At 44.0% G+C, this 17,253-nt stretch overlaps 1 protein-coding gene across 8 annotated transcripts in view; it reads left to right on the forward strand.

Annotated features, from left to right (window-relative positions):
• The window catches only part of KIAA0825 (KIAA0825 ortholog), a 500,428-nt gene that overhangs the window by 143,233 nt on the left and 339,942 nt on the right, over window positions 1-17,253 (forward strand). For all 8 annotated transcript variants that reach the window (XM_033917989.1, XM_033917815.1, XM_033918166.1 and 5 more), the window contains one exon: window positions 4,755-4,868. In XM_033917989.1, coding sequence (XP_033773880.1) covers window positions 4,755-4,868 — 114 coding nt within the window. The remainder of the gene's footprint in view (window positions 1-4,754; window positions 4,869-17,253) is intronic.

The following is a 17,253-nucleotide window of genomic DNA, read 5'->3' on the forward strand; positions in this document are numbered from 1 at the left end:
CCCCCACCCTGAAGGACCGCTCGCATCCCCACAGCCTCCCGACCCCCCCCCCATCATGCAGACGCTCCTACCGGTGTCCTGCTGCTTCCTCTTGGCGGTCCCGGCCCTTCTGTGAGCCCTACGCCTGCGCTGCTTCCTCTTCCGGCAGTCCCGCCCTTTCTCTGACGTCAGAGCGGTCCTTCAGGGTGGGGGTGCGGGTGAGGGTGGGAGTGCGTGCGAGCGGTCCTTCGGGGTGGGGGTGCGGGTGCGTGCGAGCGGTCCTTTGGGGTGGGGGTGCGAGCGGTCCTGCGGGGGGGGGGTGAATCGGACGTCGGGGGGGGCATCATGCTTTCAGGGTGGGGACAGGACTTCAAGGGGGAGAGGAGAGTCGGGGCGGGCGAAAGGAGAGTCGGGGTGGACAGAGGAGAGTCGGGGCGGGTGAAAGGAGAGTCGAGCGGCGACGAGAGAGTCGGGGCAGCATGCGCGGTATATGGGTGTGCGCGGTATACAAAATTTTTTTTACATATAGTTCAGTTTCCCGCGCGCTATACCCGTGTGCGCGTTTTACACGGGTGCGCGTTATCTAAGTGAAAATACGGTACCTCCTATTCCATGACCTTTCTAATTTCCTCAGAAGTTTTTCATGAGGTGATTAAATTTGCGGACAACACGAAGTTATTCAGAGTAGTGAAGACACAGAGAGATTGTGAAGATCTGCAACGTGACATAATCAAGCTTGAGAAATGGGCATCGACATGGCAATGAGGTTCAAAGTAGATAAGTGTAAAGTGATGTATGTCGGTAACAAAAATCTCATGCACGAATACAGGATGTCCAGGGTGGTACTTGGAGAGACCTCCCTGGAAAGAGACTTGGGAGTTCTGATCGACAAGTCGATAAAGCCGTCTGCACAATGTGCGGCGGCGGCAAAAAGGGCGAACAGAATGTTAGTAATGATTAAGAAGGGGATATCACGAACAGATGAGAGAGGGTTATCATGCCACTATACAGGGCCATGGTACGCCCTCACTTGGAATACTGTGTTCAGCACTGGTCGCCATACATGAAGGAGGACACGATACTACTTGAAAGGGTCCAGAGAAGAGCGACTAAAAAGGTTAAGGGGCTGGAGGAGTTGCCGTACAGTGAGACATTGGAGAAACTGGGCCTCTTCTCCCTTGAAAAGAGGAGACTGAGTGGGGACTTGATCGAAACGTTCAAAATACTGAAGGGAATAGACTTAGTGAATAAAGACAGACTGTTCACCCTCTCCAAGGTAGGGAGAATGAGAGGGCACTGTCTAAAGTTGAAAGGGGATAGATTCCGTACAAACGTAAGGAAATTCTTCTTCATCCAGAGAGTGGTGGAAAATTGGAACTCTCTTCCGGAGTCTGTTATAGGGGAAAACACCCTCCAGGGTTTCAAGACAAAGTTGGACAAGTTCCTGCTAAACTGGAACGTACGCAGGTGAGGCTGGACTTAGTTAGAGCACTGGTCTTTGACCTGAGGGCCGCTGCGTGAGCGGACTGCTGGGCAGGATGGACCACTGGTCTGACCCAGCAGCGGCAATTCTTATGTTCTTATGGTACTTTGTCTAATGCCTTTTGAGAATCCAAATGCACAATACCTACAGGCTCATCTTTATCCACATGTTCATTCACCCCTTCAAAGAAAGGCAGCAGATTGGTGAGGCAAGATTTCCCTTGACTAAATTTATGTTGGCTTTTCTCTCATTAATCCATGCTTATGTATATGTTTTGTTCATAAAATGTCCATAAATGCAGAAGGGTGTCAGCTTTCAAACATACTGCACAATTATACGATTAGATTAGCAGCTGTCCTGGATATCTCCATTCACCGTGTTTAAAGTTCATTAATTGTTGTAACTCACTCCGTTGGTATGTGTATTCTGCAGAAACAATGCCCGCTGCAACTCGTCCCACCAACAGTCACTCACAATGGTGAAAAGGTCCAACGGGGATTCTTTTGCCATCTTCCACTGTAACTGAAGAAACAACAGCTCTTACAGTACTTTTCCGAGTGATTTAGCATGCCATCGGCTCTCCAAAAGAAATACTTTCTGTATTGACAAGCTCCTCCCTTAGTCTTCAACAACCAGTCTTTGTTCTTCATACCAATCGCTATCCAAATCTACCAATTTATTAAAAAAAACAAACATTGCCCATTCAATTTGTGCATTCAGTCCACTTCGGTTTACAGAATCCATCTCAAAAATCCTGCATTGCTCATACTGCAGCAGCTTCTGCCTCCAAACACCGCATTGCTGAGATTTCGCAATGTGCTCTAGCACCACACAATGTAATGGGCTAAAGTCATGCCGGTGGTGTAGATAGTGAGAAACCAATGATTCTTCAACTCTATGTGTATTTAAGCACGAGCGATGTTCTAGCAATTGCATTTTTAAATGCAAAACCTGTGCAGTAAATGCATGCAGCGTGCCCAGATCTGGCCTTCATTTACCATACAGGGCACAGATGCTTGGGCCTTTGGTACTATGTCCTAGGCATATAATGCAGACCCAAGCACCTGCTATCAGAATGACAGCTGGCTAGGACAGAACACGTAAATGCGCCTACAGCCACTTCCTCCACAAGCTATGAAATCATCTACTCACATAAACCAGATCCCTGGACTCCTTGACAATATTCCGGAAGACAGTAAAGACCTTCCTCTACTGCTAACTTCCCCAGACCAGAAAGAGATTGCGAGGAACTGTGTCAATGAAATCCTCAAACTTTATGAACAAAGATTTGAACAGATACATGGCCAAGACTATTCCACTGCTTGTCTTCCCCTCTTTATGCCTCCATTATGCTCTTCAGTCCATGCCCTGTTATGATCCCCATGCTATCCAAATCCCCCTCCCTCAACTGTGCATACCCTTGTCCCACCTTGTTTCCCTCCCTAAACATTAACATATAAACCTCACCTTATCCTTAGATACATTGCCACAAAATCTGATTATTTGTATATTTCCCTTTGACGATAAATTGTTAGCCTTAGTATTGTACCTAAGCTCTCTCTGCTTTTATAACCTCCCTGCTCTTCTATTACCCCGCTTTCTGAATCTGTTTGTTCTACTGGTAACCCATTCTCAGAAACTGTTTGTTCTACTGTTATCTGCCCTGAGCTATCTGGGAGGGCAGGATATAAATCAAAATAAATAAATAAACAATCGTATTTCAGCCTCCTGGCAGTAATCCAACATTCTGATGTCTCACCTGATCCTCTTCCTAAGACCAACCCCAACCTCCACTTACATCACCTAAACCCTTCCCTGATACTAACCCAACCTACTCTGACATCACTCAACCCCTCCTGACATAAACCTGACCCTGTCATAACACGATCCTTTCCACCAAACCATCCTAATCCTCCATGAATGGGGCTGATCTCTGATCAAATGAGGAGCCAGCATAACCAGCCCATCCCCTTCCCCAAATCCCACTCCTTACACTGTTCCACTCCACACCCTGCCAGAGCCCTCCCTTCCCCCTAACCTCAATCCTCCAGGACTTACCTTGAGGTCAACAATGGTGTCAGTGAGATCCTGTTTGGCAGCTCTCTCTCTTTGCTGCTGCCTGGGTTAGCACCTTTATCCAAAATGGCACCAGTGGCCCTATTGATAGTCTCATAGTACTGCCATTAGGAGGTCATCTTTCCATATATGGAGATTCACATCCATATATAGAAGGATGACTTCTAGAAATAGCCTCTAGTAGCTGATATTGGTGCCATTTTGGATGATGGTGCTAAGCTGAGCAGCAGAAGGGGCATCGCTGCCACTTGAAATCCTACTAACGCCAATGCAAACTTTTGATATGTCTTAGGGGTGGGTCAGTGGGTAGGATGAGTACAGTGTAAGGAGTGGGATTTAGGAAGGTTTAGTGCTGGCTCCTCATTTGATCAGAGCTTGGCTCTATCATGGGGGGTTAGGATGGTGTCTAGGAGGGATCTTGTGGGGTCAGTTTGACGTCAGTAGAGGGTTCAAGTGATAGGGAAGTTGGGTTGGTATTGTGGGAGGGTTCAGATGATATCAGGAAGAGGGGTCAGGTGATGAATCAGGAGTTATCTCTGTCATGGGGGTGGGATGGTGTTAGGAGAGATGAGATCTTGTTTGTGGGGGTAATTTGGTATCAAGGTGGGTTTGGGTGATGTTGGGGGTCAGGTTAGTGTTGAGAGAGTGTTGATGCATCGGGGGTTAGGTTGGTGATGAGTAAGGGTTCAGTTATTGCACTGGACATTGGGTTGGTATTGGTTGACGGTTCAGTTGATACACTGGGGGTTGGGGAGGATCAGCTGATGTATCTGGGGTTGGGTGATATGCTGCTGAACCAGCACCATCAGTGCACTATGCTTCTGGATTGTCAGTAACCCAGTTTCATTTACCATCTCCTTTGTAGGTGGCAATAAGTGCAGCTGCAATATCTGCAGTTGGGACAGCTAGCATATGGCAAAGACCTGTCTACTAGCTATTAGAGCCAGCCACATCTCCTCTAGACCCAGCCCCACCCCATGTTAGGCAGCTAGTGAGGACAGCACCACATTAGCTATTTAATGCAGCTTAGTAAAAGTGCCCCATAGTTATGTGGAACACTTGTTCTTCTTTGGTTCCACTGAAAATCAATGGGTTAGGGACTTGTTTAGTGACAGCCACTACACATACATTCCTTTGAATGTTGAGCCACTTGTGTTTAGTGTTATTTTTGAGTATTTCAGACATCTTTAATCATAATAATATGTTCTTTTAATAGGATGTTTCAGAATGGCTGTGGTGATTTATCATCGGACTGCATGGAATTATCTACTAATGAACCATTACATTGGCTACAGTACTTAAAACATTCAAGAATACCTGCTTTAATTAAGTGAGTAGATATTGGAAATTGTTTTAATTTAGAAAAATAAAATTTAGGGTGATTTAATAAGATATTTTAAAAGTTAATCCACTTATAATATCTAAACATTGTACAGAGATTGTGTCCAGTCTACAGACCAAATTTAGGTTATAATGTTGGTGAAACTTGCAAAGTTTTTAGGAGGAGAATTATTTGGAAAGCACTGAACTTTTGAACAGATATCTATATAACCAATGTTCATCAAGTGCTAATTATGTCCAACTGCAATATCAGATAGTACACAGGGCATATTGGACCCCTCAAAGTTATCATGAGTTACAAGAGGCTGATCAAGGACTGTGTTTGAGGAAGTGTGGCCTACTTGGAACCCTGAAGCACATATGGTGGGAATGTCCTCACATTAGGGGTTTTTGATCTAAAGCAGCGGTTCCCAACCCTGTCCTGGAGGACCACCGGGCCAGTCGGGTTTTCAGGATAGCCCTAATGAATAAGCATGAGAGAGATCAGTATATAATGGAGGTGCCAGGCATGCAAATCTGCTCCATGCATATTCTTGGATGGGGGATAATAAAGTATATGATAAAGGACACTGTATGTTGGGCCTGATGTTATGTATGCTGTCTGATGTTCTTCTTCTAGCAGCAAAAATGTTGATTGCAAGATATTGGAGCGATCCCCATTGTGCCATTAGTATCAAATCATTTGGGAACTGAGGTCTATTGAGGTTGTTGCATGTTCCCCTGTGTCCCCCACCTCTAAAATCCCAAAGTCATAGTTTTTGTACTTTATTTAAGGGGTTAGGATAGTATTTTTGGCACGAAAATTGTAACGATGGCCATCTTGGATTTTAGTGATCTTTTTTTTCAAGTGTTTCCTGCACTTCCAAAACTGCAATTTTTACCTCAGAAGTTGTTGGGATGGAGTTGAATACATGTGAGGATTGCGCAAAATTTGCACCTCTGGAACGACCTTGTGCCATGTGCTACTTGGCACAGCTGGGAGAGGTGGGAACACCAAGCTTAGTCTCTCCTCTGATTAAGCAACAGATAAAATGGGTGGCCAGCCTGTTGGGACAGATTTTTATATTTTCAGGGCCCAGTAAAGCTGACACCCACGTGAAAAGTAACAGTCACCCTGAAGCCCAAGAAATGCCAAATTGAGTCATCTGGTCCGGAGAATTTCTCAGCCATTATGAACTTTTTGTGGAATGCCTCTCCCGAGAGCCGTGCTTCTCCTGTGCAGTCTTGCTGCACTTCGGGCTTGTCTCCCAACAGCCTTGCCACACAGAGCATGTCGTCTTCACAGTCTGTCACTATTCCAGATTGGGAGGCCCTGATCGTTCAGTTACTGATGATAATTCCCCTTTCCAGTGCAATAGGTGAGACATTTTAGACCAGTGAGTAGTGTCCCCATGGCTGTATGCCATCTGCAGAAAGAAACCAGTTCAGATTTTTCTCTGTGCCTCTTCTGCACTTTACTGAACTCCTTAGCTCCACCTATAGTTTGTTCTTTCTGCAAGTATGCCTGCAGGAGTGTCTTTGTTCTGTTCTCCACATTTTATTATTTTATTCAGTGTTTTTAGTCCTTTTTTCTTAGGGATTCTTGTGCTCGGCACGTTTCTTTTGCTTTGCCTGCATTGAGAACACACAGATTTCTGTTAGCCAGCCTGCTTAGTTTCTTTGGACCTCAGGCCATCCGTGACCTACTGTTAAGCAGGGGTCAAGCTCAGGTTGTTAGGTGCTCTTAGGAGGCTCGGCAGTGTCTCACACGCAGGGGTGGAGGTACAGTCAGGCATGGGGTCTGACTGACAGTCTGAAGATCAGCTTTGCAGAGCCATTCCCAGCATGAGGCAGTGGTTCTCTAATCCAGCTACTGTAAGAGAGCTGAGGCAGGCTGCAGAACAGATCCACAAACATGCACAGTGAGTTTAAGCTGTTACAGCCTGTGAGATGGATCAGGGGAGGTCTGAAAAGTGGGGGTTTCAAGGTCTTCATGTCCCCCTGTGATCCCCTACCTGAAAAATCCTAAAATTGCCATTTTTTAACCTTGCAAAGTGTGGTAAATGTTGCGATGTCACAGAGCTGTTTCTTATAGACATTTTAGAAAACAGCTAAAAACCTATCTTTTCTCCAAATACCTGACTAGCTGACTCATTCTAATATACAATTATGTTTAATGTTTATAATCTTTTGTAAATCTTGTAGAACTTTTTGGTAACATGGTCTATAAGTATAATGTTATGTTATGTTATGTTATGTGAGCATGTCTTTTTCACAGTCAGTCGTTATTCCAGATTGGGAGACCCTGTTCATGCAGATACTGATGATAATTTCCATTTTGCAAATCCCTTATATTTTAGGGATGTTCTTTCCGTGGCTACGGACCCAGGAACATATGCTGGCTCTCAGGATCCTTCTCTAGCCTCTGACTGGGGGATGGTCCTTCGGTTCTGTATTTCTTTCAGTCTGCAGCCTTATCAGATCTTATCTTAGAGTCCCTGCATGAATTGCGTTTGGGACAGCCAACTCCGTCTACCTCCTCTTCTTCCAAGTGTGGAGTGAGAGCTCAGTCTACAGTATTTCCCTGGCATATGGACATTAACTTCCTCATCTTGGAGTAGTAAGATGCTTGGGAGGGAGCTCTCACAGTATCGAGAGCCATGTCCCATTTGTATCCTATAGTACAGAAGTGACAGCTGCTTTTCAATCGGCCCAGAGTGGATTCCCTGTGGCTTACATCACCAAACACATCTCCCTTCCGAGTGAAGGCGACATAGTGCTTAAAGGCATGCAGGACTGCTGACTTGATGTCATCCTCAGGAGGCTATTTGAGGCAGTGGCTCTGGGAGTCGAGGCAGCCTCGGCGGCATCTTTAGTCACTTCCACTTGTTTATCTAAATTGTTCACTTTAAGTCTGAGACAGTTGATCCTCCTCTGCATCCTTTGTTATCTGGCATGGATTCTGTGGCTGATGCCCTGTATGACTTTCTTCAGGTCCTGGGTACAGTGTCTGCTTATTAGATCTCTGCTCACAGAATGCTTTGGATCAGTAAATTGGCAGGTGTTTCCACCTCGAAAGCTACTCTTGCCAGGCTTCCCTGTAAGGGGCAGTTGTTGTTTGGCAAAGGCCTGGATGATCTTATGAATTATATGGTGGATAGGCACCAAAAGACAAGTTCAAGTTTCAAGTTTATTAAATTTTTGATTAATCGCTTTGTCATATTTTCAAAGCGATGAACATAAATACAAATTAATAGAAGTAGATACAAAATTACCTTATTAAAAAATAAAAAGTAAAAAATAAAATATAAAATAAAACATTAATTGTCCATAATCAGTAAACATATACTATAAACATACTTGACAAGACATGAATAAAAGGGAAAAGGGATAAGAAATACAAAATCCAATAAAAAGAGAGGTAGGGGCAAAACATGAGATTGGGAATTAAAATTAATGCATCATTGTGTTCCTGTTTATGAGTGATTAATCGAAAGCGTCTTTGTAAAGGAACGTTTTTAGGTTGATCTTAAATTTATCGATATCATGTTCTTTTCTTAAATAGATTGGCAAGGAATTCCATATTTGTGGCGCTGTAACCGAAAAGATAAATTGTCTTCTTGTATTTATAATTTTAAGAGAAGGAACTGTAAGTAAATGTTGTTCATTGGACCTCAATGGTCTATTAGTGGAATAGGGAATTAGAGTTTTATAGATAAAGGCCGGAGTTTTAAAAAGCATTGCTTTAAAAGTAAGCAGACATATTTTATATGTTATTCTATGCGATACTGGAAGCCAGTGGGCATTTTTGAGGAGTGGCGTTATGTGATCAAATTTTTTTTTTTTGTTATTAATTTAATGGCGGTGTTTTGAATTATTTGTAACCTTCTTATTTCTTTTTGTGCAATCCCTTTAAAGAGGGCATTGCAATAATCAATTTTGGAAATTATTAGAGAGTGTACCAGGATATTTAATGATTTAGAACAAAGAGGCGGAATAGAAATCCCTAATGTAATGTAATGTAATATTGCGAGAGAGAACGTATTTGACGAAGTCTATAAAATGAAGATTTAATGGTATTGCTTATATGTTCATGAAAGGTTAATTTGCTGTCAAATGTAACTCCTAGAATTTTAATACTGTCAACTATTTGCAGACCCAGGCCTTCTAGGGGCTCCTGGAGGTATAATTTTCATGGTTCTGGGTGTTATAGACTGTATTCTAGTTCCATGTCACAAAAGACTCCCCAGGGCTTCAGGTAGAGATGCTTGGGACCCAGATGTAACCAGTCCTCCGTTGCCCGAGTGGCTCCCTTGGCCAAGAGTCCCATTGAGACAGGTCAAATGCTGCCCCGCTGCATTTAAGGGGCAGACTCTCAGCATTCCTAAAGGCCTAGGCCCACATTTTGCCCAATCAATGTCTATTGCACATATTCCAGGGCTTCTGGCTGGAATTTACCTGGCCTCTTGACAGATTGATTTGTAGATTCTCTGGCAAAACACCCAGACAAGGCTATCAAGGTGTAAGCCACTGTCCAGAATTGTTAGGCATTCAGACCATACAGCCTATCCTGCCCAATGTCTCGGGCTAAGGCAGATACTCCATATACCTCATTGAGCCTCAGAAAGGCTCTACCTATTGGAGACCCATCCTGGACCTTATGCACATGAATACTGCACTCACAGTGCCATGCTTCCACTTGGAGACAGTTCGAATCATCATAATGGCGGTTGCCCCAGGGGAGTTCTTAGGCTCTCTGGATCTTACAGAGGCCTACTTGCACATTCCCATATTTTCGTCCCTAAGAAATCTTCTCATATTTCATGTGCTAGAAATTAGTTTTCAGTTTTCAGCTCTTCCTCTTGGCCTAGTGAGGGCCCCTCATGCATTCACCAAGGTGATGGTGATAGTGGCAGTTTGCCTACACAAGATGGGTTTACAGGTCCATCCTTATTTGAATGACTTGCTGTTCAGAGCTCCCTCATTTTCTGAGGGTCAGAAAACTGTGGATTAGGCTGTCCGACTCATGAAAGACCTGGCTTGGATTATGATTTACAGGAAGAGCCATTTGAAGCTGACTTAGTCCCTGGAGTATATGGGTGTCTTGTTATACACAGCAGTTGGTTGTGTTTATCTACTAGAGGCACACTGACAGTGGCACTGCTCTCAGATTTCCTGTCTTCTGGACATGACTGCTCTATCTGCATTGGACTAACCACAAGTCTTGGGGCCCTTGGTGGCTGCAATCGATGTGCCTTGAGTGAGGGCTCCCATGCATTCCCTCCAGCAAGTGTTGCTCTCCTCAGATGGATGTGCTCCAAAAGTGCCTTTCTTGGACTCTGGAGGCTCAAACCAGCAGGAGGTGGTCTCAGGCCTCAAACCCTTGCCATGGGTATGCCTCTGCGGATCGCTTCCTGGGTGGGAGTCACAACTAATGCCAGTCTCAGAGTATTGTGTTCAGTTTTGGAGGCCATAACTGACTGAGGATGTTAAAAGACTTGAAGTGGTCCAGAGGAAGGGAACAAAAATGGTATGGGACTTATGCCAAAAGAAATACGAGACTGGAAGACCTGAATTTGAATATTCGAGAGCAGGGGTGTCAAACTCAGTCACATTAAGGGGCCGAAATACAAAACACAAGCTAAGTCACGGGCCACCCAATCTCCGCCCCAGACCCCGCCCCCATAAGAGTACTAATTGTAACACTTTTTCCATTCATTTTTCATATATACACACAATATAATCTTATTAACAACACATAATGGTTAGCCACAAAATTAAACTACACAAAGCACACTGTATGCTTCTCAACATTCATTCCTACCAGAACACAGATAATCACTATATAAATATGGGACCACAAACTAAAAGTACTAATATATGCTAACAAAACCCTAAGATTCAAGACCCTGCATGCAGTACAACCCCAGAGAAATAGAAACAAATGCATTTCTTCCTAAGCAATGCAAAATATAGACAGCAGATGTAAATTCTCAAAATCGACACAATTCAATCATTAAATTGAAAATAAAATCACTCCCCCTACCTTTGTTGTTTCCCTCCCTCAATGCAGTGCCTCCCTCAGGTGGGTATCTTACCTTCTGGCCGGCTTCCACCTGGCCGTTTTATGCGGTCTGTGGTGCGATGCGGCATTTTCATTTTCGCCCCCAATGTTATCTTCTGGCCAGCTCCCTCCTCACTGACGCAGTGTGCACAAAGCCACGGGCGGTGGCTCCTTGCACATCCCGCTCTCATCTGGAAACATTCCCTCTGACATTATGACATCAGAGAGAAGGCTTCCGGTTCAGGCACAGGACGCGCATAGGAGCCGCTGCCCGCAGCTTTGTGCACACTGTGGCAGTAAGGAGGAGGGAGCCGGCTAGAAGATAACATCGTGGGCAGCAATTAAAACGCCGCATAGCACCGCGGGTCGCATAAAATGGCTAGGCAGGCCAGATTCAGCCTGCGGGCCTTGAGTTTGACACCTGTGCTCTACAGGAAAGGAGGAACAGGGGACATACAATAACATGTTTAAATACTTGAAAAGTATTAATTTAGAAACAGGTGCCACAATTAGATTGTGAGTCTGCCAGGATAGATAGAGAAAATACTTAAGAGTACCTGATTACTATTAGATAACCTTACCAACATGAACAAGATCACAAATAACGACAACCCCTCTATTCTGACAGCCCCAGAACTAGCCAACTATTTTAAAACATAGATTCAATCCACATGAGACCAGCTCCCTCTATACCCCCCCCCCCTCTATACCCCCCCCCCCCGATCCAGCCAGATCTGCTGCAACAAAACCACCAGCAGACAGATCTTGGAATGATTTTGAAGAGATTACATTCAAAGACATAAAATGGCTTCTCCTGAAATATTCCAAAGCACACTGCAGCCTTGACACCTGCCTTCCTTACCTGATCAAAGCAGCCACTCCAACAACCATAGGCCCAAATGGTTCAACTATCACCTAAAAACTGGTCTTTTCCCCAAATCAGGAGAAGGAATTATCTTATTGTCTGTTCTCAAGAACCCAAAACTCAGTCCCTCTTATGTGACCAATTATAGGCTAGTAGCTTCCATCCTCCTATTCATCAAAATGTTGGAGGGCTATAACAGAACAACTTGAATGCTAAGTACAATGCTTCAATATCCTCCACCCTTCACAATCAGGGTTCAGAAAAAAATCACAGTACTGAGATAGTAGTCACAGTGCTAGTAGCATATGGTAAAGAACTATTAAGTAAGGGTCACAGTGCAATCGTAATCCAATTTGACCTAAGCAGTGCATTTGACCTAGTAGACTTCCATCAAATGTCCGAGATCTTCAGTGATTTTGGATTCAGCGGGCCTGGTCCTTTCTTGGTTCCAAGGCTTCCTAACCACTCGGCACTATGTGTTATGTAAGGATGGAGAAATTTTTGATACCTGGCACCCTCCAAGGGGGGGTCCCCCAAGGATCCCCACTTTCACCATTGGTGTTCAACCTTCTAATGCAATCCCTGTGAGCCAACCTATATCTCACATGAATAAAACATTTCACATATGCAGACGACATAACAATCATACTACCTATAACAGTCACATTAGTCAATACCTTCACTGCTGTCAAAAAATGTGTCCACATTATAGAAAACTAGACCTCAACCAACCATCTCAAACTAAACAAGAGCAAAACCATTAGACTTCCCATTAGAACTACATCGCATCGAGGTGGAAGACGATATCTTCTTTCTTAAAGGACCTTTGACCACAAGAGGTCATCCGCTGAAAATCAAAGGCGGGCAGTTTCATGGTGACGTCAGAAAGTATTTCTTCACCGAAAGGGAGGTCGATCATTGGAATGAACTTCCATTGTAGGTGATTAACGCCAGCAGCGTGCTCGATTTTAAAAAGAAATGGGATATGTATGTGGGATCTCTAGCCGGGTGAAGTCTGGGGGTGGGTCATTAGCGTGGGCAGATTTGATGGGCTACAGCCCTTTTCTGCCGTCATATTCTATGTTTCTATGTTACAATCCTAAATCATAGGAGTAGATATAGATAACCACCTATAAATGAAAAGCTACGTACAAAGAATAATAAAACAATCTTTCCTTGTGATGAGAAAGCTAAGATCTGTCAGAAAATACTTTGAAATAGAGACTTTCTGAATTTTATTGCAATCCCTAATCCTATCTTGACTAGACTACTGTTCTTTCTCTAAAACTGTCGCATCAACAGCTAGCTCAAAATGCTGCGTTCAGACTCATATACAGACTATGGAAATCGGAACACTTGCAGCCCTACTATATGAAACTACATGGGCTGCCGATAACCACAAGGGTCATGTTTAAATTGGGCATCACTGTCTTTAAGATCCTGAGAGGGAATGTCTCGGACTACCTAACAGAGGGCTAGATGCACAAAACACAGTCGCTAAGACTGTTTGGGTTGCTGTGGGACGATTTTTTGGCTGATTCTGGAACAGTGATCAATGTTCCAACAAGTTTGCATGCAGATGATTTGCATGGAGATTCCCCATAATCCTGTCCAATCAGTTGCTGTGAGAGTGACTTTAACACTTGCGCAGAGCTAGTTTAGGGAAGCCTAAACAGTGGAAAGGCAGGAGAAGCCCCAAAGCCACTAAGCTGTTGGGGCTTTTTTCTTGTTTTTTTTAATGGCACAGATAATTGTGCATGTGCTATACATGTACAATATCTGTCCCATTAAAAAAAAAAAAAAAGTGAGCCCCCCCCGATGATGGTGACACCCCCTATCAACCAAAATAGACAGGAGGAATGCCCACTCCCTCCTGCCACTGCGAAACCTCACCCCACGCCAGCCAAAATCGGCAGGAGGGATACCTACTCACTCCTGCCACCAGATGCCCTCGTGCCAGCCAAAATTAGCAGGAGAGATGCCCACTCCCTCCTGCCACTGGATGCCCCCCTACGCCCCTGAATCTCCTCCATACCTGTTCACCAAGTGGACAGCAGGAGGGATGTCCTGTCCCTCCTGCTTGCAGGCCTGCCACTCCAATGGTGGGCCTTCCCCTTCCTGGTGTATCCTGGGGATGGGCTTTAGGCGTCTGAGCCAATCAAGGCCTTAGGCTCCTCCTTTGTATCCCAGGATATAGAGGGAGGAGCCTAAGGCCCCGATTGGCTCAGTCAAGCTGTGTATTTCTTCTAGTATCATTTAGTACAGTTGTTCCTACCTGTTGAGTTTACCTTCTCTGATATCATGCTCTTTTGTAAACATTAGTCATTTTAAATGTATTTTTAATGACCAGCTATGGAAACAGTTATCACAACTGTTCTTGAAAAGGGCCAGCCATATATGAGTCCTTTGGATAGGCCATGTACTGAGCATCTCAGCATGTTAAATAATCTCATTGTGGTGCCAGGTGAATAGCATTAGCTGGATATTTTTTGTAAAGAACAGTACAATCTTGGTTTTGTAAAAAAACATCAGTTCCATTGGATTTTATGATTTTAATGATTTTAAAACTTGCACCTTTGCAGGAAGATACTTCTTATCAGTTCCTTGGCTTCAATAAACTATACTAAACTAAAACTTAAGCTTATATACCGCATCTTCTCTATAAATATAGAGCTCAACACATTTATTTTCCCATTTTGTTATAACTAGTGAAGCTTCTTCATTGACAAGTATTGTTGTATAAAATGCTGCTACCTTTTTTTTCTGTTGGCCATGTTGGCAAATGTGCTAGTAAATTTTTTTTTTACAAATGTTTTAAGTAACCACTTTTTCCCTTTACAGTCTCACTCACACAGCTATATGAACTAGGAACATGAAAGAGCATATGCAAATCCATATGCTCGAGATAAATCTACTCTGTATCTTTACTGTGGTGGTAGCTTGAGTGGCCAAGGAATATTTGTAACATTTTGTTTCCTTTGAGTCACTCTACTTTGCGGAACATCTCAATCTGTGACTGGCTTGAAGAGCCAAGAACTATAACATACTGCCACATGGTATCTTGCCATCTGCTCTAAGATGAGCTATATTTATGACCAAATAATCTAAAAATGACTTTTTCATCCCAACATTGTTACGTAGATGGAAATGGAAATTGTCACATTTCCTATCATAGAGAATGTAGAAGCCAGAATGCTTCCTGTTGTAAAATTTGGCTCTAAATAGTAAATCTTGCTTGCTGCTTTGAATTATTTTTTAGTAAGTAAATATATAGTTTTAAGTTTAATAAGGATGGACATTTGAACTAGAATAATTAAAACACATTGACAGTACCTTTCTATAATAGGCTATAAAGATATTATTATTAATTATAGTTGGTTTTAATTTGTAAACAGTAAGTCATTTGTAAATAATAAGTCATTGATTCTAATTTTTAAACAGTAAGTCATTGTTGCCCTCTCCCTCCAGCTGCCACTCCCGAACCCCCAAACACACGTTTTGCGGCAGGAGGGATGCCCATTCCCTCCTGCTGCAAACCCGCATACCCCAAAACATAGAAACAAGATGACAGATAAAGGCCAAATGGCCCATACAGTCTGCCCATTCGCAATAACCATTATCTATTCCTCTCTCTAAGAGAACCCACGTGCCGAGCCCATGCTTTCTTAAATTCAGACAGTCTCTGTCTCCACCACCTCTTCCGGGAGACTGTTCCATGCATCTACCACCCTTTCTGTAATAAAGTATTTCTTTAGATTACTCCTGAGCCTATTTATTTAGATTTCTCCTGAGCCTATCACATCTTAACTTCATCCTATACCCTCTCATTTCAGAGAGACTCGACTTATGTGCATTTATGCCACATAGGTATTTAAATGTCTCTATCATATCTCCCCTTTCCCGCCTTTCCTCCAAAGTATACATATTGAGATTTTTAAGTTTGTCCCCATACGCTTTATGATGAAGACCATGCACCATTTTAGTAGCCTTCCTCTGGACCGACTCCATCCTTTTTATAACTTTTTGAAGGTGCGGTCTCCAGAAATGTACACAATATTCTAAATGAGGTCTCACCAGAGTCTTATACAGGAGCACCAATACCTCCTTTTTCCTATTGGCCATACCTCTTCCTATACACCCTAGTACAGGGGTCTGCAACCTTTAAGACATAAAGAGCCACTTGGACCCGTTTTCGAAAAGAAAAAAAAACTTGGAGCCGCAAAACCATTATAAAACAAATCTAACACTGCATATATTGTTTCTTATCTTAATGCTATATACAGGATCACTAAATTGAAAATAAAATCATTTTTCCTACCTTTGCTATTTGGTGATTTCATGAGTCTCTGGTTGCACTTTCTTCTTCTGACTGTGCATCCAATCTTTCTTCCTTTCTTTCAGCCTCCTGTATGTTTCCTCTCCTCCAGACCTCATTCTCTCCCCCAACTTTTTCTTTCTGTCTCCCTGTTCCCCCTTCTTTCTGTCTCCGTGCCGTCCCCCAAGCCACTCGGTTTGCTGCCACCGCAATCGGGGAACAGCCCCCAAGCCACCGCCGTCCCAAGCTTTCCCTGCAGAAGTGTTGCGCTGACCAGCATTCCACTCCCTGACGTCAATTCTGACGTAGGAGAGGAAGTTCCGGGCCAACAAGGCATTTCTCCTCATTCCATCCAGCCTGAGCCCCATCTCTCCTTGATCCAGCATTTCCCTTCTGTGTCTGTCAGAATTACCATTCCACCTATTTTCCAGCATCACCCTTCTTTGTGTCCATCTCACCTATATCCCTATCTCACCACTTTTTCAGAATCTTCATTTGTCTCTGTCCTTATCTTTACGCCATGTTCACCATTTGCCCTTTCAATGTCTTTATCTCCCCCCACACACTTTTTCAGCATTACTTCTATGTCTCTATTTCACCTCCTCTTCATGTCCCCTCTGTATCTCTATCCTTATTCAGTAGGTCCTGCTTACCCTTTCTCTTCTTTGTGTTACTATCTCCATTTTCAGCTTTCCCCCCCTTTTCCTTTGTTACTGCACCCTGTAGCTAGAATCTTTCCACCCTCCCTCCACTCCGGCCCAGCCCAGTATGAAAGATTTCCTTTTGTTTCCCTCCCCTCTCTCTTTCTCTCTCTCTTCTCCTCCCTCACCCACGAGTCCTGCATCTGGCCCTCTCCCTTCTACCTGCACCTGGCAACACCCCCCTGCTCCGCGGCTCTCTTCAGCAACTCGTCAGCAGCAGTGATCAAGACAAGCTGCCGACATCGAGGCCTTCCCTCTACGAGTCCCGCCTTTGTGGAAAAAGGAAGTTGAAACAAGCGGGACTCGCAGAGGGTAGGCCCCGACGTCAGAAGCTGCTGCTGAGTTGCCGAAGAGAGCCGCGGAGCAGGGGATGTGGCCGGAAGCAGGTAGAAGGGAGAGGGAGATAGGAAGGCTGTAGATCTCCGGAGCATGACACCAACCCCGGCCAGG

The sequence above is a fragment of the Geotrypetes seraphini genome, chromosome 1 (genome assembly GCF_902459505.1).
Source record: "Geotrypetes seraphini chromosome 1, aGeoSer1.1, whole genome shotgun sequence".
NCBI classification, from domain to species: Eukaryota; Metazoa; Chordata; class Amphibia; order Gymnophiona; family Dermophiidae; genus Geotrypetes; species Geotrypetes seraphini.